General features: G+C 43.0%; 1 protein-coding gene across 1 annotated transcript in view; it reads left to right on the top strand.

The window, feature by feature from the left end:
• The first annotated feature begins 1076 nt into the window (after positions 1–1076).
• The window catches only part of ARSB (arylsulfatase B), a 56583-nt gene continuing 36223 nt past the window's right edge, over positions 1077–21436 (top strand). The window contains exon 1 of the mRNA XM_089658362.1: positions 1077–1390. Within this exon, the coding sequence (XP_089514488.1) occupies positions 1139–1390 (252 nt within the window). The 5' untranslated portion in view covers positions 1077–1138. The remainder of the gene's footprint in view (positions 1391–21436) is intronic.

The raw sequence follows: 21436 nt of genomic DNA, 5'->3' as shown, positions 1-21436 counted from the left end.
ATGCATCCTGAAAAAACGTGCATGCAGAAACTCATTCAGAACGAATCTGAAGTGCATTTTTGTTGTGTGAACCGGCCCTAACTCCTGTTTTTCTATAGTGCTGACATATTCCTTAGGGCAGTACAGAGTATACTGAACACTCATGTGAATGTATATTATATTTTGCCACTAAACCCATATGCAGATGTGTTCTTAACACTGAATTAAATATTTTTGCAACAAAAAACATCTGGAAATTCTTGTTTAACAAGTGCATTTATTTATTTATTTCAGGTAATTATATAGTGTGTCAATTTACGCAGCGCTTTACTTATATATTGTACATTCACATCAGTCCCTAACCCTCAAGGGGTGTACAATCTAAGGTCCCTAACTAACATTCACACATACACATACTAGGGCCAATTTAGATAGGAACCAATTAACCTACCAGCATGTCTTTGGAGTGTGGGAGGAAACCGGAGTACCCGGAGGAAACCCACGCAGGCACAGGGAGAACATGCAAACTCCAGGCAGGAGGTGCCGTGGCTGCATGTTAGCCTTTATTCTGTTCTCTAGTACGACATCCTGATACGTTGACATACCAGGGGGATTTAATGAGGCTTGGTTCACAGCTGTGCTTTTTGCTTTTGATCTGTTTTATAATGCTTTTTGCATTGTGCTTTACACGCGCGTTTTTGCTGCGTTTTGTATTTTTTCAGCTTTTTTTGGTTAAAGTGGAAATTTTTTTGTTAGTGGGCAGAAAACAAAAAACGCAGCACAAATGCACTACATGTGTCTCAGCTGCTTCTCCATTGAACTCTATTGTAGCAAAACACTACATTTTGCATTTTAAAAAGTCCCTGACCCTTTTCAAAAATGCAGCAACTCAAAAAAAGCATAGATGTGAACGTGTCCCTTAGAAAACCATTTTAAATTAACTAAAAAAGCATTAATCAGATCAGAAAATTATTTCAAGCGTTCCTCCGCGGTACAGAGGTTGAGAAAGGCTCCCTCGAGCAGGATCACAGCGTGACAACCCAGCTTCCTCCGACCATCTGTGACATCTCAGAAGGGAGGAGGGTGCAGGGCGGTCCCTGGGCTCAGCAACCAGTTCCTGAATGAAATAGAAGAGCTGTCCGTAGTCGGTGGCGGAACCATGCTGGGTCTCCAGGCTCTGCTGTGCGGATGGATCGGGCTGATGTTGTGCCGGGCTGTGCTCGGCTCCCCCCCACACATCCTATTCATACTGGCTGATGATCTGGGCTGGAACGATGTCGGCTTCCATGGATCGGAAATCAGAACCCCCCATTTGGACCGGCTGTCTGAGCAGGGGGTGAGGCTGGGGGGGTACTATGTGCAGCCTCTGTGCACCCCATCCCGGAGCCAGCTGATGAGCGGCAGATACCAGGTCAGTGACCCTATTATAGGGAGCGAGGGGGTTCACAGACAGACTCTGGAGCAGCCGTGCATAGTTGGTGTTTCTGTCTTCATCTTGTTAACCTAGTTCCTTAGATTGTTGTTAAACTTTGAAAATGAAAGCTAGAAGCTGATTGGTTGCCATGCACAGTTACTCCATTCTTCGTAAAGTTCCCTTGTAATCTCTCCTTCTCCCGTCCTTTACCTGCTAATAGCAAAGACACTTTTATCCGTCCGCCTCTATTCATCAGCATGTCTGTCTGACTCTTGCAGCTCGCTCAGTGTGCCGTCTCTGTGTACACAGTACTTTCAGTTCACAATCACATGACTGAGGCTGGTCACATGGCATTGGGGGCTGTCCTGTCTGCTAAATTAACCACTTGTCTACTGGGCACTTTTACCCCCTTCCTGCCCAGGCCAATTTTCAGCTTTCAGTGCTGTTGCAATTTGAATGACAATTGTGCAGTCATGCAACACTGTACTCATATGACATTTTTATCACTTTTTTGAGACAGAGCTTTCTTTTGGTGGTATTTAATCACCTCAGGGTTTTTTTACTTTTTGTTGAACAAACCAAAAACAACTGAAAACTTTGAAAAAAAAAGTTTTTTCTTAGTTTCTGTTATAAAATTTTGTAAATAAGTGATTTTTCTCCTTCACTGATGTGCGCTAAGGAGGCACTGGTATTTAGCACTGAAAGGCAGCACTCATATATGGCACTGATAGGTGGCACTGATAGGTGGCACTGATAGGCAGCACTGACTGGCACTGATAGGCAGCACTGCCAGCAATGATAGGCAGCACTGATGCGCACTGATAGGCGGCACTGACTGGCACTGATAGGTGGCACTGACTGACATTGATAGGTGGCACTGACTGGCACTGATAGGTGACACTGAAAGGCAGCTCAGATGGGCACTGATATGTGGCATTGATGTGCACTGGTAGGTACTGATATGTGGCATTGAATAAAATAAAATATAAAAAAAAGCTGTTGCACTGAATTAATAAAAACCAAACATGTCAAGATGTAATCACTTGCTGCCCACACATGTGCATTTCCTGTGGGCGGGCGGGCGGCACAGACAGGCGACTTACTGGTATGTTGCCTGGCGCATGCACACTAGTGTGCCCTCTGGGGTACGAAGCAGTGCAATTCTGTGACTGCTGTGTCCAGTGGACACAACAGATCACACTGCTCGGTACCTGATCAATCGTAGTGATCACATAATATTATGTAAGCAAACTGTCATGAAGGGCTGTACCATGTGATTAGCTGTAGCCAATCACAACATGCCAACAGTAAGCAAGTTGTCATGAATGGAAAGTCATTCATGACACCAAAAACTATTGCTTGTAACAGTGATCATCACTGTTATAAGCAATAACAGTGTAAAAGAAAATACAAAACAATCCCTTCTACCCTTTATGGTGACACTGAACTACTCTGATGAAAGTATGTAGGGACTGATGTGAATGTACAATATATATGTAAAGTGCTGCGTAAATTGACGGTGCTGTATAAGTACCTCAAATAGAAATAGATAGATAATGTTACAATAAAAAGTTTAAAAAATTGAATAAAAAATGATTTCAATTTTTTTTTTTTTACATACTGTCACTAGTCAATATCCCTGATCACTGCCACACCAGTTATATGATGACACTGTAAAGCACTACCAAAGAAATATAGCACAACACATTTTGGCCTAAGTGTATGAAGAAAGATTGTTTGCAAAATTTTAAAACACAAATCAAGAAAAACTGTTTTTTTTTCAAAATATTTGGTAGTTATATGTATATTTTGCCAAAAATTGAAAATCCAGCAGTGATTAAATACAATCAAAAGAAAGCTCTATTTGGTGAAAATATGTGATGCAAATTTCATTTGGGTACAGTGTTGCACGACCAAGCAATTGCCAGTTAAAGTAGAGCAGTGCTGAATAGCAAAAAAAATGTCCTGGTCATGAACAGTATAAAACCTTTCGGAGGTCAAGTCCTTAAGATTGTGCATGCCTGTAAAATGGCTACAGACTATGATTACTACAGCCCCATTGCAAGGGAAAATTTCTAATATGCCTGGAGCTGGGCTTTACCATTAGGAAGGGAGTATGAATGTTGTGTGTCCAGTTGTACAAGTGTTGTTTGTTTCAATGTTATTCTGTTATTGGAACTCTCCCTGGCCTAATTGTTATGCCTTGTTTTAGACACCAGGTTCTATGGCACTGCTGTTCTACTAACTATGTAAAATAAAAATAAAACATGCTTAAAAAAAATAATAATAAAAATTATATATATACACACACACACACACACTATATTGTAGGAGGAAGCATTTTCTTTGTCTCATCGCCACTAGTGGTCAAGACTGCAGTACTGGAACTTTGTAGCAGGTCACAAGGGAAGACTACAGCAGGGGATGATCTCTGTCAGATATACAGTTGTGGCCAAAATTATTCAACCCCCACTGAAATTGAGTGTTTTGGCCAGTTTGACATTGCTTTTGATCATTCAGTCATCTTGCTTACATTTACATTAAAGAGGCACTTGTAGGTCAGACAAATATAACATAACAGTTATAATGAAATAACCACAAATGTCTTTTCTGTGCTCACAGCATTATCAGTTTTATTCAACCCCCAAGTGACATTCAATCTTAGTACTTAGTACAGCATCCTTTTACAGTTATAACAGCTTTTAAACGTGAAGCATAGCTTGACACAAGTGTCTTGCAGCGATCTACGGGTATCTTCGCCCATTCTTCATGGGCAAAGGCCTCCAGTTCAGTCACATTCTTAGGCTTGCGCACTGCAACTGCTTTCTTTAAGTCCCACCAGAGGTTCTCAATCGGATTTAAGTCTGGTGACTGCGATGGCCACTCCAAAATGTTCCAGCCTTTCCTCTGCAACCATGCTCTAGTGGACTTGGAGGTATGCTTGGGATCATTGTCCTGTTGAAAGGTCCAACGTCTCCCAAGCCTCAGGTGTGTGACGGACTGCATCACGTTTCCATCCAATATCTCCTGGTACTGAAGAGAATTCATGGTACCTTGCACACGCTGAAGCTTCCCTGTACCTGCAGAAGCAAAACAGCCCCAAAGCATGATTGACCCTCCACCATGCTTCACAGTAGGCAAGGTGTTCTTTTCATCATAGGCCTTGTTCTTCCTCCTCCAAACATAGCGTTGATCCATGGGCCCAAACAGTTCTAATTTTGTTTCATCAGTCCACAGAACACTATCCCACAACTTTTGTGGTTTGTCCACATGGCTTTTGGCATACTGCAGTCGACTCTTCTTATTCTTTGGAGACAGCAAGGGGGTACGCCTGGGAGTTCTGGCACGGAGGCCTTCATTACGCAGTGTGCGTCTTATTGTCTGGGCTGAAACTTCTGTACCCACATCTGACAAATCTTTTCTCAGTTCCTCAGCAGTCACACGGGGACTTCTCTCCACTCTACGCTTCAGGTAGCGCACAGCAGTCGAAGTCAGCATCTTCTTTCTGCCACGACCAGGTAGCGTTTCAACAGTGCCCTTTGCCTTGAATTTGCGAATGATGCTTCCTAAGGTGTCTCTTGGTATGTTTAACATCTTTGCAATCTTCTTATAGCCATTGCCCTTCCTGTGAAGAGAAATCACCTCTTCTCTTGTCTTCCTGGACCATTCTCTTGCCTTCACCATGTTTGTAACCACACCAGTAAATGTCTAGAAGGAGCTGAGTATCACAGTCATTTTAAAGCTGCCTAATTGGTGCTTATTATGCTTGATTGCTGCTCGGTGACATCCACAGGTGTTTTCAATACCTGATGGAAAGCACCTGTATGAACCTCTGTTCTTCAGAGTGGTAGTCTTTAAGGGGTTGAATAATTGTGGCAATGAAGAAACCACATAAGAACCATTTACTACTGTATTACATAAACAATTGATGTCATTTTAGTTGCATTTGGGTAGTTACAACATCCTTGTAGGATTTGATTCTGAATACAATTCCAAATGTACACTATAGTCCCTAAACCCCTTTACAGCATTGGGGGTTGAATAATTTTGGCCACAACTGTAGGTCACAACCAAGAAAGGCACAGGTACCAGGTAACATAATGGTATATCTGAGCAAAGAACTTAATCCAGGAAGTAGATGCTGACCATGCATGATAACTGAGCAAAGATGGCTCCGTCCTGTAGAAGAGATGACATTGTGATGGGAAGTAAGTACTGTGATCTCTGCTAGAGGTAATAACTACCTAGAAGGGTCACACCTACACATTACCTAGCATAGAAAAAGAAAATTTGTTCCGCTTTAAATGGTTTTATATACTGTACATACAGTATCTATCTATATATATAGATATATACACACACACAATATTGCCAAACGTATTGGACGCCTGCCTTTACACACACATGAACTTTTAAGGCATCCCAGTCTTAGTCCGTAGGGTTCAATATTGAGTTGGCCCATCCTTTGCAGCTATAACAGCTTCAACTCTTCTGGGAAGGCTGTACACAAGGTTTAGGAGTCTGTCTATGGGAATGATTGACCATTCTTCCAGAAGCGCATTTGTGAGGTCAGGCACTGATGTCATAAGAGAAGGCCTGGCTTGCAGTCTCTGCTCTAATTCATCCCAAAGGTGTTCTATCGGGTTGAGGTCAGGACTCTGTGCAGGCCAGTCAAATGCCTCCACCTCAAACTCGCTCCTCCATGTTTTTATGGCTTTACCTTTGTGCACTGGTGCGCAGTCATGTTGGAACAGGAAGGGGCCATCCCCAAACTCTTCCCACAAAGTTGGGAGCATGAAATTGTCCAAAATGTCTTGGTATGCTGACGCCTTAAGATTTCCCTTCACTGGAACTAAGGGGCCAAACCCAACCCCTGAAAAACAACCCCACACCATAATCCTCCCTCCACCAAACGTTACACTTGGCACAATGCAGTCAGGCAAGTACCGTTCTCCTGGCAACCTCCAAACCCAGACACGTTCATTTCGGATTGGCAGACAGAGAAGTGCAATTCAATACAACACAGAAAATACATACAAGGTACAACGTTAAAGCGGTTCTTCACCCTAGAAAAAAAAAATTAATAGTCAGCAGCTACGAATTTTGTAAAAGGACACTCACCCATTCAAGGATCCAGGGTCATCCTCACCTGAGATGGTTCTTCACCAGTCTTCAGGTCCCCAGCGCCCACATCTTTCATGTGGGAAGCAGGATGTGACTCCTTCACAGATGGCTTCCCACTGCACATGTGTGAGCTGCGATGCGCATTGTGAATGGTCCTGCAGCCTTCTGGGACCTGCGTTATGTCCCAGAAAGCTGTGGTCAAAGAGAGGGGGGCTCAACCTCTGCTCAGATCTCCTAGGCAATCTGAGCGAAAGTGGGAGTGGGTACCTTTCAAAATTAGGCACCGTTGCATAGAAGGGGGGGGGGGGGGATAAAGCAGATGGTCCCCTTTTAAATGAAGTTCTGCTTTGAGGGTTCATACACATAGACATATATAGGCAGATGTATAGGTGTTCAGCATGAAACACACTTGCATTTGTGGTGCCTGGGAACCCCAGTTGTCGTGTAGTTCTGCTCCTGGGGACAAGTAACAAATTAAAGTGGTAATAAACCCAAAACCAAAAATGTAATATATTGCAGCTTATCAATCCTTCAATGTAGTGGCTGCATTCGTTTTCTTTTTTAGGCTTTTCCCCCTCTTTTTCACCTGGTGATCTGGCCAGTAACACACCTCCTGTGTTGAACTGGGAACACACGTGCCAAAAATCAGCCATAAACAGTTGGTTCAGCAGGAACTGGCTGACTGTCAGCCCGTGTGTTCAGCTGTCTGCTCTACAGAAGTCCGTCTTATGAGCGGCTTCTGTGGCATGCCAGGAAAATCAGCATCCAACTGGCATCCAATCAGCGCTGGAAGCCATATAACTTCTCTGCCTAAACTGTCTATCCATATGGCTTAATTGACCCGGGTTACTGATATTTAGGCTGGCTTCATTCACTAGTCTGCGGGCAGAGTATACACTCAGTGGCCACTTTATTAGGTACACCTTGCTAGTTCTGGTTTGGACCCTCTTTTGCTTTCAGAACTGCCTTAATTCTTCGTGGCATAGATTCACCAAGGTGTTGGGAACATATCTCAGAGATTTGGGTCCATATTGACATGAAAGCATCATGCAGTTTATGCAGATTTGTCTGCTGCACATCCATGATGCGAATCTCCTGTTCCACCTCATCCCAAAGGTGTCCTATTGGATTGAGATCTGGTGACTGTGGAGGCCATTGGAGTACAGTGAGCTCCTTGTCATGTTCAAGAAACCAGCCTGAGATGATTTGAGCTTTGTGACATGGTGCATTATCCTGCTGGAAGTAACCATCAGAAGATGGGTACACTGTAGTCATAAGGGGAAGGACATGGTCAGCAACGATACTCAGGTAGGCCGTGACATTTTAAACGATGCTCAATTGGTACTAAGGGGCCCAAAGTGTGCCAAGAAAATATCCCCCACACCATACTCACCAGCCTGAACTGTTGATACAAGGCAGGATGGATCCATGCTTTCATGTTGTTTACACCAATTTCTGACCCTACCATCTGAATGTCACAGCTGAAATTGAGACGCTCAGACCAGGCAACGTTTTTTCAATCTTCTATTGTCCAATTTTGGTGAACCTGTGTGATTTGTAGCCTCTCTTTCCTGTTCTTAGCTGACAGGAGTGGCACCTGGTGTGGTCTTTTGCTGCTGTAGCCCATCTGCTTCAAGGTTCGACGTCTTGTGCATTCAGAGATGGTATTCTGCATACCTTGGTTGTAACGAGTGGCTATTTGAGTTACTGTTGCCTTTCTATCATCTCGAACCAGTCTGCACATTCTCCTCTGACATCAACAAGGCATTTTCATGTCCACAACTGCCGCTCACTGGATATTTTCTCTTTTATGGACCATTCTCTGTAAACCCTAGAGATGGTTGTGAGTGAAAATCCCAATAGATCAGCAGTTTTTTTAAATACTCAGACCAGCCAGTCTGACACCAACTATGCCACGTTTAAAGTCACTTACATCCCCTTTCTTCCCCTATCTGATGCTCGGTTTGAACTTCAGCAAGTCATCTTCACCACATCTAGATGCCTAAATGCATTGAGTTGCTGCCATGTGATTGGCAATTTGTGTTACCAAGCAATTAAACAGGTGTACCTAAGTGGCTGGTGAGTGTATAACCGACTGTTGTAACAAATAGAGGCACCAGCTAAATCTGCCTTGCTTAAGACATCTGATATCAAGACTAATGCATGCCATAGACAGGTCAAAAATCGACCGATTTAAAAAAAAAAAAAACCTGAAAAATCGGTCGGTGGACGTTACCACCAACAGTAAAAACAATCAGCCGACAAAATCATCAAGTTCACCCCATAATTTCTGTCCCTTGCAGGTCACGGCTCATGCGCGGATTTTTTATCGGTAAAACGGTCAGCCGATTTGCCCATCGCTGTCGGGAAAATCGGGCAACCGTCAAAATCGGCCGTGAATTTTCCAACATGATCGATAGAAAAACTGGGTAAAAAACCCGAAAAACTGCTGACCAATTAACCCACTGACAGTGCGAAAATGGGCCGATTTTTTTTTTTCGCCCGAAAAATTGGAAGATTTTCAACCCGTCTATGGCCGGCATAATGTATGCCATACATGGGTCGAATTCCGAACTAATTTTCTTTCGGAAATTGGAAATTATGTGTGTTTTGTAATGCGATAGTGCCACCATTGATTTCGAAATTCAACCAACCAAGCCTTTTTTCTCATGTTGCTACAGAAAAGAATTTTCATGGCCAAGAATTTTCTTTTCTTTCCAGGTCACTGCTTTATATTTCTTGCATGATTCTCCCATTATTCGAAATTCGTTTGTTTTTCAAAACATTTCCAACATGCCTGATCACTCAATTTTGATGGTCACACAAAAATCAACCGTTTCTGTGACCCACTCACAGTGCGAAATTCAAACGAAAATTCTTAGAAAAGATTTTCGAAAGAAAATTCTTTCTGAATTCGACCCACGTATGGCCGGCTTAATGCTTACTTCACTGCAGCATTGTGTTATATCACAAAGCTTAGACCTGCATCTGCAATCAGTAGTCATGTTAACCGCTTCCGTGCCACCCTACAGCAGAAACACTACTACATGGCGGCACGGGTGCGCAAAATCTCATATATATATACTGGGTTCCAGGTAGGGGGCACTCTACCTGTGCCGCCATTCGGGTGATTCCCCGCCAGCACCCTGCGATCTCCGGGTATTACCAACGGGGGGAGAGACCTGTATGTAAACAATACAGATCTCTCCTGTCGCTCCTGCGCATTACTTTGCCATACAAAGCAGTGTGTTTACAGTGTAAAGCATAGCCCACATAGTAAAACAGCACACAGTTAACCCTTTGATCGCCCCAGATGTTAACCCACCCAGTGCCATTAGTAGATACAGTTTATTAGCACTTATCACTGTATTGGTGTCACTGGGGATGTCAGTTACACCAAGTCAGTTCCCCCCCCCCCCGTGTCAGAATGCCCGCCGCAGTCCAGCTATAAGTTGCTGATCACCGCCGTTACTAGTGAAAAAAAAAAATTCCAGTATCTATACCGCCATTTGTAAACGCTGTAACTTTCATGTAAACCAATTAATTTACATGTATTGGTAATTTTTTAGCAAAGACATGTATCAGAATACATTTTGGCCTAAATTTATGACGAAAATTAGATTTTAAAAATTTTTTTACTGGACATGTTTAATAGCAAAAAGTAAAAAATATAGTTTTTTTTTTAAATTGTTGGTCTGTTTTTGTTTGTAGTAAATAATGCACAGGCGATCAAATACCACCAAAAGGAAGCTCTATTTGTGGGAAAAAAGGATGTAAATTTCATTTGGGTACAGCATTGCATGACCGCGCAATTGTCAGTTAAAGTAATGCAGCGCTGTATTGCAAAAAATGGACTGGTCAGGAAGGGGGGAGGGTAAATCCTCTGGAGGGCAAGTGGTTAAATGGGTTGATTTAAGCCATGGTCTATTACTGTATATTGACATGCTATGAGGCTGCATATTTGCCTACTTTAGAGGTTGTCAATGACACTGTTCAGTCATCTGTTATGAACATTCTCTCATAAGTAATGCAGGCCATAGATGGGTCAAAAATTAACCCACTAAAAGTGCAAAAATTGGCTGATTTGTTTTTCGGCCAAAAAATGGGTTAATTAGTCGGCCGTTTTTCGGGGTTTTGGCACATTTTTTTTATCGGTAAAGTTGGAAAAAAATTGGCCAATTTTGCCGATCGGCCGATTTTCCCAGCAATGATGGGCAAATTGGCCGATCGTTTTACCGATAAAAAATCTGCGCATGAGCCATGACCTGCAAGAAGAAAAAGAAGAAAATAATAAGAATTCCAGTCTGCTATTATATTTGACATGAAAAAGTATTGCAGTTGCAACAATGTATCTATTTATATCCGAATAAAAACATCTGTATTAGAAATGGATACAAATAGATACAATGTTGCAACCGCAATACTTTTTCTTGTCAAATATAATAGCGGAGCTCTTTGCAAGGGACAGAAGTAATTAAATGCCGGCCGTAGACGGGATGAAAATCGGACGATCTTTTTTTTTACCATTGGTGGTAACGTCGGCCTATTGAACGACCGATTTTCCTTTTTTTTTTTTTTAAAAAATGGCCGTTTTTCGACCCGTCTATGGCCTGCATAAGGCTGGCCATACACTATTTTTACAATTTTCTTACAATTTTCTTACAATTTCTTTCCAATTTCTTTTAGATTTACCTTCAACTATGTAATGCAAGGCTCTTTTAGGTTTGATAAATCTAAAGCAAAATCTCAAGAAAATTGTATAGTGTATGGCCTTAGGCTGGCCAAACATTATACAATTTTTCTTGAGAGTTTTGCTTTAGATTTACCAAAAACCATATAATAAGAGGTCAAACCTAAACAACACTTTCAATTGTATCCAGTTAGGCAGGCCCTTGCATTACATAGTTGAAGGTAAATCTAAAGGAAATTGGGCAGAAATGCTGAGTGTGCATGCACAACACTGGTGGAGCTTGCACATGCCACGTTTTGGGAGTTGACTGAAGACTCCTGAGATATATGATGTTCATATCCCAGGAATCTTTGGGCAGTACCAACATTGTCATTCTCGCCTAGGCTAGAAACAGAGTCAGCGAGCAGTGGGCACTACCAGTGTTGTCATTCTCATCCAGGCTAGAAATACAGAGTGAGGATCAAAAAAGATACTTATCAAAAAGAAGAAAAAATATCAATATACAGTATATTCTGACAAAGGAGAGTATGAGAAATAATATTAGGAAATTTGAGGTTGAAGGTCCACTTTAGGGTGATGGTGGACATCTTGAGGTGTCTACTCTAAGGCTGCATTCACACTTGAGAGTTTTGTAGCTTGAGGCTCGAAGCTCGAACCTCCAAAAACTCTAAAACATAAAAAATCAATTGTTCTCTATGGTACCTGTCCACGTGATCAGGTGTGAACAGGCACCATAGGGAATAATTGATTTTTTTTAAGTTTGAGCTTTTTCGGAGCTTCAAGTGTGAATGCATCCTTAGGCAGTGCTATTACTTTTAAAATATTAAAATGTTGTAGAGGTTAATTTTAAGAGATGGGGGGCGTGTCCAAGATGGCGACCGGACAAGTCGCATGACCTGGAGCTCCGGCGGCTCGATATATGCTCCACTGGCATCCAGGTCGTATGAGAGGGTAGGGTTGAGCGGGTTACTCACCCGTCCCTGCTACGTTGCGGCCGGGCAGCCGGAGGCGCTTTTGGAGCCGTTCTGGGGTGGCGATCCGGTGCGGCCTGTTGCGGCCGAGTGGAGCCGCGGAGCCCTCTGGCGCATGACGGGCCGGTCAGCGGTGGTGTGACGGTGGGTGCAGGATCGGGAAGGGGGAGGACTGATGACCCCCACCTCCCGCTCGTTCTGTGGTCTGCTGCCTGTCATCCCTCCGAGCCGTTCTGGGGTGGCGATCTGGTGCGGCCTGTTGCGGCCGAGTGGAGCCGCGGAGCCCTCTGGTGCACGACGGGCCGGTCAGCGGTGGTGTGAAGGTGGGTGCAGGATCAGGAAGGGGGAGGACTGATAACCCCCCCTCCCGCTCGTTCTGTGGTCTGCTGCCTGTCATCCCTCCGTGCCTGTCAGAACGTCCTGGAGGAGCATCCTGATCACCTTCCCTCCCCCCCATATGGGATACAGGTGTGGCGAGGATTAATGCGGCCTAGTGGGCCCAGGACCTTTCCCACCCTACACAGGCTGGCTGCAATCACACCCAAAGGAGGATCACTTGCCTAGCGCGCATACCTCATCCCTCAGACAACTACCGGCATTCCGGAGTCCATCGAGACATCCCCCACACAAACCCAGGGAACACCGGCTTATTGCGGAGACCTTGCTACAGCCCATAAAAAAAAGGAAGCTGTGCTGAGATTAGGCTTACGGACGTTACATCACCCACAGATTCATATACAGGGAAGGCAGCGATAGTCACTGCATTTCCACAGCAAAATAAGTGTCTTCCTTGTCTCGCCTTTAATCTCAAGCACGTGGAGACGTACAGTACAACCTAGGGCTTGTTTTCCACTATCTATCCCTATTTTCACTTTCTAGTTTTGGGGGACACAGTCTGACCCCAGAGAAAATGGTAATATAATTCCTTGAGCCTTGACACACGTAGGTGGGGCTACGCAATCAGAATCAAGAGTCGCTGCCGACATGGGGAAAGCAGATAAGAAGGCTGTCACTCCTCGCTCCAGATCCCCTCGCCGTACAGGTGGTCCGGCTAATCGCAGCATTCCGGAATTATTTCGATCTCACACTCCGGATCACGCGGATTCATCCGCCCTTGCATCCCCATTGCATTCGCCTGCAAAGGAGTTCTCTTCTCAGCCTTTGAGCATGGCGGCGGCTGCCGCAGCGGGTCGTTCTGAACCTGCTCACCTCACCATAGGAGACTTGAAAGCGGTTGCGTCGGATATCAAAGAGTCTCTTTCCTCGGCAATAGCTGAGCTACACATTGACTTACAGGCAGTAGCCTATAGGCTGGACATGGTAGAAGATAAAGTTAATATGCAAGGCCTTGCTATCCATGATATGCGTAAGCAGGTTGACACACACACCATGCACCTAAGAGAACTCGATCGTCACATCGAAGATTTGGATAATAGGGGAAGAAGACACAATTTAAGGGTGCGCGGTGTACCAGAAGCAATTGAGCCTAGCCACCTTGCCCAAACTCTTCTCTCCATCTTTAATGATCTTTTAGAAAGACCACATGAATCTCCAATTGAGTTTGAACGCCTCCACAGGGCTTTGCGTCCTAAAGGCAGAGATTCTGACCCACCGAGAGATATAGTTTGCTGTCTAGTCGACTTCCGACTTAAAGAGGACATATTACGCAGAGCTCGAGATAAACAACGCTTGTTATACCAGGATTCCGAAATTAAACTATTCCAAGATCTTTCCCATCTTACCCTACAACGCAGGAAAGACCTACGCCCTTTACTAGATCTACTTCGCTCTAAAGGTATCGCCTACCGTTGGAAGTTCCCGTTTGGTCTCTCTGCAACACATTTGGGGAGATCAGCTCTCATGAGGTTTCCGGAGGATCTTGCACCATTCTGTGAAATCTTGAGTATCCCATTACCTGACATTCCAAATTGGTCCACTGAACCTTTTTTACAATCGCAGCCAGATGAAGGCCCTATGGAAGCACAATCTACTGGCCCCTCGAGCGGAGACAGACGACGCAAGTTAACACATCAAGCCTCAACTTCCCCGGTTCGTAGGAGGCTTATTACTGGAGACAGTCTACCAGCATCACCTGCACACCGCAAGGCGCGCCATGAATAACTTCTCCCCGTTACCACCTACTAAGGCGAAGGGGTATAAGCAACCCCGCACTTCGAGACTACTCCTCTAGTGGATCGAGTATGCGCTTCTCTTTGTATTCTAGGTTCCGTTATATGTCATATCTAACTTCTCTGGTATACCTGAAGTCTGGACTTGAGGGTATGTGTATCGTATCACGTTGTTAAAACTTTTACGTATATTATTTCTCAGTGATATATATTTGTCTTGCTGGCATATAATTGTTGTTGTACCCTCGGTTGTGGTATTGATGAGCTAGGTCAGGACAACCCTACTGATATTCTTGTGAATATCCTTACCAGTGCTACAATTTACTAGCGTGGTAAGTAAAGGCCCAACATAATACATGATGAACCCTGTCGGATATAGGAGCGAAAACGCGGTTGGGATCCAGAGATGCGGGCTAAGCCCTTGTTTGGGCTGCGGCCTGCCTCTCTGGATCCCACTATATTGAGAACGTGTTACAGGTGGTTGGGGAGTCTTTATGATCCTACTATTTGAATCTTACTATTATGGTCTTTGAAAGTTATATGTCATGTCTATCTCTCTATAAACTCTGATTCGCCTTGGGCCTAGCCTCTACACATATAGTTACTGTTTTGACAGAGGATAGCAGCCCATAGGGCTTATTATTGCACGGAGAGGCGTATTTCGCTCCTACTGTATACTAAGACATGATGCTGTAATCTGGATTCCTGGGACTCCGGACCACCTTCATGTACCGTTATACATAAATATCTCTGACCCTTATCTTTTGGTTTGATCATTGTAAACAATATTTTAATAGTATTCTCGCACGTCCCCATCGCTCTCCTTAAATGGTTTGCGTACTGCATAGCAATGGGAAATGCCTCACTATGCAATTTGGGCCCTGGCTTATTACATACCTTCTACTTAGATATGATTAGGGTGCTATCTCAGCTATGGGAGTTGGGACCGTCATATTTGATATTTACGTTAACAGTCTATTCCGTGGTCGGGTCTAGTTTGGCCCCAAAAATTTAGCTGCTCTGATCAGTAACGGGATCATTTTGGGCCACGGATTCTTGGACACATCCCCCCCACCATCCTGTATCTGTTCGGTAAGCAACGGGGTGTTCAGCGATATATTACATCCCCGCGTTGGGTCTCATATTTCTATTGTCTCTAGAATACGGTTTAAGTAGAGGTTTGATCTGAGGCCTACACGCCAGTTTACTCATAAGTGATATTGTTGCTACTATCATGTAATGTTTCATGTGAAGTAGATATCTTTATTCGCAATTGAGATGGCGTATGGAAATCTCTCGTTAGTTGACTTGGTTGTTTATTTAGCTTGGTTTACAACATCTTTACGGAAAAGACAGATTATAGATTGCATTATGTTTTACCTGTGATAACAAAACGTATTTACAGTTAATTTAAGCTATGCGCAAGTGACTTGTACTTTCTCAGTATCTGTCCACATTCACATGTAATACTCTCATAACTTATGGGGGTTTTTTTTTTTTTTTTTTTTTTTTTTTTTTTTTCTCTTTCTCTGATACACATTCAATTCCACTCATATAGTTACGCTTCACTGTTCTTGAGCTTTGATACGGTCCACGTGGATACATACACCATTTTGCTCTATATGCTTTGGCATTAGATACTCTAGCCTTTATCCACCCCCTGCTACACATTATTTATTTCTCGTCTTCAATGAGCCATTTCCCACCTACGTTTATGTGTCAAGGACACCTCATGTTAGATTACTTCCCCTCTACACCTTTTACTCAGGAGAGTTAGGCCTCTTTCAGATTATTCTGTATTTTATCAAATCGGCCGTCTCTGGGTTTGAATACCCTCCGACTCTAATTTCAGACTCCCAGATAACATTTTGCAAATAACCAATTCTTGGGAGCTGTACTATGAGATAGAGTAGCTGGTCTATTCTACCTCTGGAATATAATCTTTAAAGGAAGTGGAAGGGAAATAGCCTCATACATACATTTGGGTTTATGGGGCATACACCTAACACTTCCTTTCTTCTTCTTCAAATTTCTTGAATCTTTCCTTTATGATTCCGTCTCTATTTTAACTTTTCTGTTAATTCATACTAGTCTCTTTACAGTCTTTATACTATTCTTTACTCCCCTTTTCATCACCCCTGCCCCCCTCTACCCCCCCCCCCTTTTTTTTTTTTTTTTTTTTTTTTTTTTTTTTCTCTCCCTACCCGCGTGATACTTTTCTGGTACACATATTGCCCTTAAGCAACCCTTTTGGGTAGATTACACAATGACGAACAACCACACATCGAATCGGTCAATTCGCACACTTTCCGTGGCCTCTCTTAACGCGAGGGGCCTAAACGTACCTGAAAAACGTTCGCAACTTCTTACCTACATGAAAAGCCTTCGTGCAGATGTGCTCTTTATCCAAGAAACTCATTTCCGAGCAGACCAAGTCCCTAGATTCTCCAATGTTCATTATCCCACGGCATACCATTCGGTTAATACGGAGGTGAAAGCCAAGGGGGTATCCATTTTACTTTCCAAAACTCTTCCGTTTGAACTTTCTGAATCGCTCGAGGATCCTGAGGGAAGATTCCTTTTTCTTAAAGGCACCCTCTTTAATAAACCACTTACCTTAGTCAACATTTATAGTCCCAATACAGCACAAGTAGGATTTTTTCGTAACATAGCTAAGTTACTTGCTACATTTCAATCGGGTATTGTGATTCTAGGCGGCGACTTTAATGTAGCATTGAACCCATTGGAAGATACATCTTCGGGGGTCTCATCCATCCCGTTTCAAGCACTTAAGCAAATTAAAATTGAATTGAAAGACCTTCTCCTACATGATGCATGGCGTACTTTGCACCCCTCGGACAAAGATTACACCTTTTACTCTGCGCCTCACAAACGCCATTCAAGAATTGATTATTTCTTTCTTTCGCAACAAGATTTATACGCCTTGAAGTCAGCCTCGATCGAACCGAAGATCCTTTCAGACCATCACCCGATTATGATCTCTTTGCAATTCCTGGATACACCAAGTACTTCCAAAATATGGCGACTGGACCCATTTCTCCTAACGGACGCATCAGTTATTCTTCAGATCCGTAGTTCTTTGACGAACTACTTTCAAGAAAATGCATCCTCGGAAACATCCCCTCTCGTACGGTGGGAAGCGCACAAATGTGTGATACGTGGAATTCTAATATCTATCTCGTCTAAACGGAAACGTATGGCGCAAGCATCATTCAACGCATTATTGCACAAAGTCCGCACACTTGAGTGCTCCCATAAACGATCTATGGCATTAAGATCTTTTACTGAACTGGAGCAAGCACGTAAACAACTCAGCGAGGTAGTGGAAAAGAAATCTAAACGTAATTTTATTCTTCAACAAAAACTTTTCTACGAACATGGAAATAAGAGTGGCAAATTTCTTGCTCGGGCTTTACAATCCAAAAAGGCTGCTCGGCACGTATATCAGCTCCATTCCAAAAATGGACGCACACTGAAAACGCCGTCGGATATTGCAGCGGAATTTGAGGAGTATTACTTTAATTTATATAATTTATCCCTACCGTCCAAATCAGCAGCTGATACTAGGCCACGTGAGGTCATTATACAGTCATTCCTCACACAATATCTTCCTAAACAGATCTCTAGATCGCAAGCAAAAGATTTAGAGAGTGCTCTGACGTTAGCGGAACTACAACAAGCTATTACGCAGTTGAAACCTGGTAAAAGTCCAGGACCTGACGGTTTTACTAATTCTTATTACAAATCTTTTCTTGACGTATTAGCACTCCCATTTCTCCAGGCTTTCAATTCATTAAACACTCCGGGGCAGTCCATGCGCAATCTTTCCGAGGCTCACATTACGGTTATACCCAAAGAGAATAAGGATCCAACGTCCCCAGCGAACTACCGACCAATTTCCCTATTGAATGTTGATCTGAAGATCTTTGCCAAGATTCTGGCTAATCGTCTACTACATGTTATAGAATCCATCATATCTCCGGATCAGGTGGGTTTTGTTCCGGGAAGAGAAGCCAGAGATAACACAATAAGGGCCATAAATATACATCATTGGTTAACCCAAAATCAACAGTCCGGATTCTTTCTCTCTTTAGATGCCGAGAAGGCGTTTGACAGACTAGCTTGGGATTACCTAGAGGCAGTTTTGATTGGCATTGGACTGCCTTTGCGCTTTTTGACCTATATTATGTCTCTATATAAAGCCCCCACAGCGCGAGTGAGAGTGAACGGACACCTATCAGACTCTTTTCTGATTAGCAACGGGACCAGACAGGGATGCCCTCTGTCACCTCTCCTATTCATTCTTACACTGGAACCCTTATTGAATTGCATCAAAGATAATGCCAACATTAAAGGGATTTTGATCAATGGCAAAACGCATAAAGTGGCAGCCTTTGCTGACGACATACTGCTTTTCCTGACAGATCCTCATATCACGATACCTAATTTGTTACAGGATTTCAAATTATTTCAGTATTTGGCTAACTTCAAAATTAACTTTTCTAAATCCCAAGCGCTTAATGTATCATTAAAACCGGAGGTGGTTAAACAAGCGACATCAAATTTTCCCTTTACCTGGCAACGAGAAACTATCACGTATTTAGGTATCCAACTACCATCCCATCTTACCGAACTATATGCAACAAATTTTCTACCCCTCTTACGTAACATTTCCAAAGACCTTCAGATGTGGAATAAACCTTGGTTCTCTTGGTTTGGTAGAGCAGCCATACTTAAGATGAACGTGCTCCCCAGAATATTATATTTACTACAAACAATACCAATTCAATTACCAAATTCATTCTTTCAATCATATAAAACGCTCTGCTCCTCCTTTCTTTGGTATAATAAACGCCCAAGAATCAGCTTCACCCAACTCACTATGTCCAAGAAGAATGGAGGTATTGGATTACCGGATATTTCTCGTTACTACAGGTCTTGCCACCTAGCCAGATTAGTAGACTGGACCACGAATCACATTCATAAGATCTGGGTCGGTTTGGAGGCTGATTTTTCGAAGATACCACTTTCCACCTCCCCATGGCTGAAAACCGCCCATGTCCCTTCTGAATTTCGGATGCACCCACTTATAGGTCCCACTTTACGATGTAGCGCGCAAGTGTTTCAGGAAAAAGTACTTTCTTCCTCTCCGAGCCCTTTCACTCCGATCAAATTGAACCCGGACTTTATTCCAGGGATGTCTACGACCTTTCTCGCTGGGTATAGACGGGAAGATAACCTAACAGTACGTCACTTTCTCAAAGATTCTAAGCTCCGATCTAGAGAAGACATTACAAAGGCGTGGCCAGCCCTTACCTTAACGCCTTGGATGTATAGACAAATCCACCATTTTCTACGTAACTCCCCACATCTAAAGGATTATTCAAGACCGCTTACTGCTTTCGAAAAACTCTGCTTTACAGATCTCCCACAGAGGCATGTAATATCCAAATTATATTCCCTATTGGAAAGTTCCAATACATCTCACTCACTGAAGGCCTGTGCAGCCTGGCAGCATGATCTAGAAATTTCAATCTCACCTGAGGAATGGAACCACATTTACGATCACATGCATAAAGGTTCCATATGTGTTTCTACACAAGAAAGCAACTACAAAGTTTTTTCCAGATGGTATAGAGTTCCATCTGTGATTCATAAATTTGATCCTAAAGTGCCAGATTTATGCTGGCGATGCTCCCAGGCAAATGGTACTCTTCTCCATATATGGTGGGAATGCCCGCTGTTGCAGCCCTTCTGGAGACAAATTTTGGACATCATTAGACAAGTAACCACTTACACCCTAGACTTTACACCAGCACAATGTCTACTCCATCACTCCTCCCTTCCGGTGAGGATTTACCGTAAGTCCCTTGCATTACACATGTTAAATGCGGCAAAGCAGTGTATCCCTGTTCATTGGCGATCAGCCTATATTCCCACCGTACGAGAGTGGATTCTTAGGATCCAGAGGATTGCTGAAATGGAGGAACTGATCTCAGTGGCAAAAGATCACCCCGAGCGATTCAGGAGGACTTGGGCTTGTTGGACCCACTTCCAAACTACTGATACTTACCTTGGCTTGCTGAGGGATTGAACGAGAAAGATTTGGAGACACCGAAGGCCTCTAGAACTTTCACCTCGGCAATAACTCCATTAACGGTCATTCACTGAATTGTATCGCTAATTAAAAAGATGAATTAGATACTGCCAGGCTGTTACGAATAGATGTAACTGGTTTGGTTATGCTTATTTAAATATGAACCTGATCATCCAACCACTTCCCCCCCCCCCCCTCTCTTTTTTTTTTTTTTTTTTTTTTTTTTCTCTCCATCTCTCTCTCCCCATTCCCCCCTTCTATTTGTCATGTGCGTCTCCTCCCACCTCATTTTGATATCTCATCTCATATTCTTCCTCCATCCCCACGCTCCTCTCTTTCTTTTCTTTTCTTTCTCTCATTTACACCCTCTTTTCTCATAGTCTAATTAGCTATTATTCTCATTCGGTACGGAACACCCATAGCTATACAGATGTAACAATATTCTACAACAGTAACCCACATTTTTTTTTTGAGATGGAAATATATGTCATAGATGCCTTGAGAGGATACTTTTGACGACCACTTCAGAATCCGCTTATGTATACTTTCCTTACATAGAGCCTAGTGTATACCATAATTATCGAAAGTACATGCTACTGTCAGTATTGCTATGGTTACGTCTATCACTTTTGCTTTACTGTGGAACTCCGTCCTCTGATGTTATACAAATTAATATATTGTCTTGATCCCGTCTGCGTTACGGGAGAACGTACTAGAAACTTTGCACGGACTGCGATCCGTATCTGTCTATCATTTGTTTACCTTTCATACTTCAATAAAACGTTTTTTTGGAAAAAAAAAAAAAAAATTTTAAGAGATGTGCTGGCCAATGTCGCAGAATTACTTGAAGATACGGATTGTACTAACAGACCCGGTTTTCCATACTTCTCTATCTCCAGGTTATATGCAGAGTCCTGGAAGAAGGTACAGGATTAGGTATTTACAGTAAAATTCCAAATTAATTTGACATTTAGTATGTTATTTTGTTTTTAATAAGTAATAATGTTAAAG

The sequence above is a fragment of the Staurois parvus genome, unplaced genomic scaffold, assembly GCF_062004578.1.
Source record: "Staurois parvus isolate SC_StPar_1 unplaced genomic scaffold, SC_StPar_1.0 ptg001065l, whole genome shotgun sequence".
Classification (NCBI taxonomy): Eukaryota; Metazoa; Chordata; class Amphibia; order Anura; family Ranidae; genus Staurois; species Staurois parvus.
This window is presented reverse-complemented; position numbering and strand designations above follow the sequence as displayed.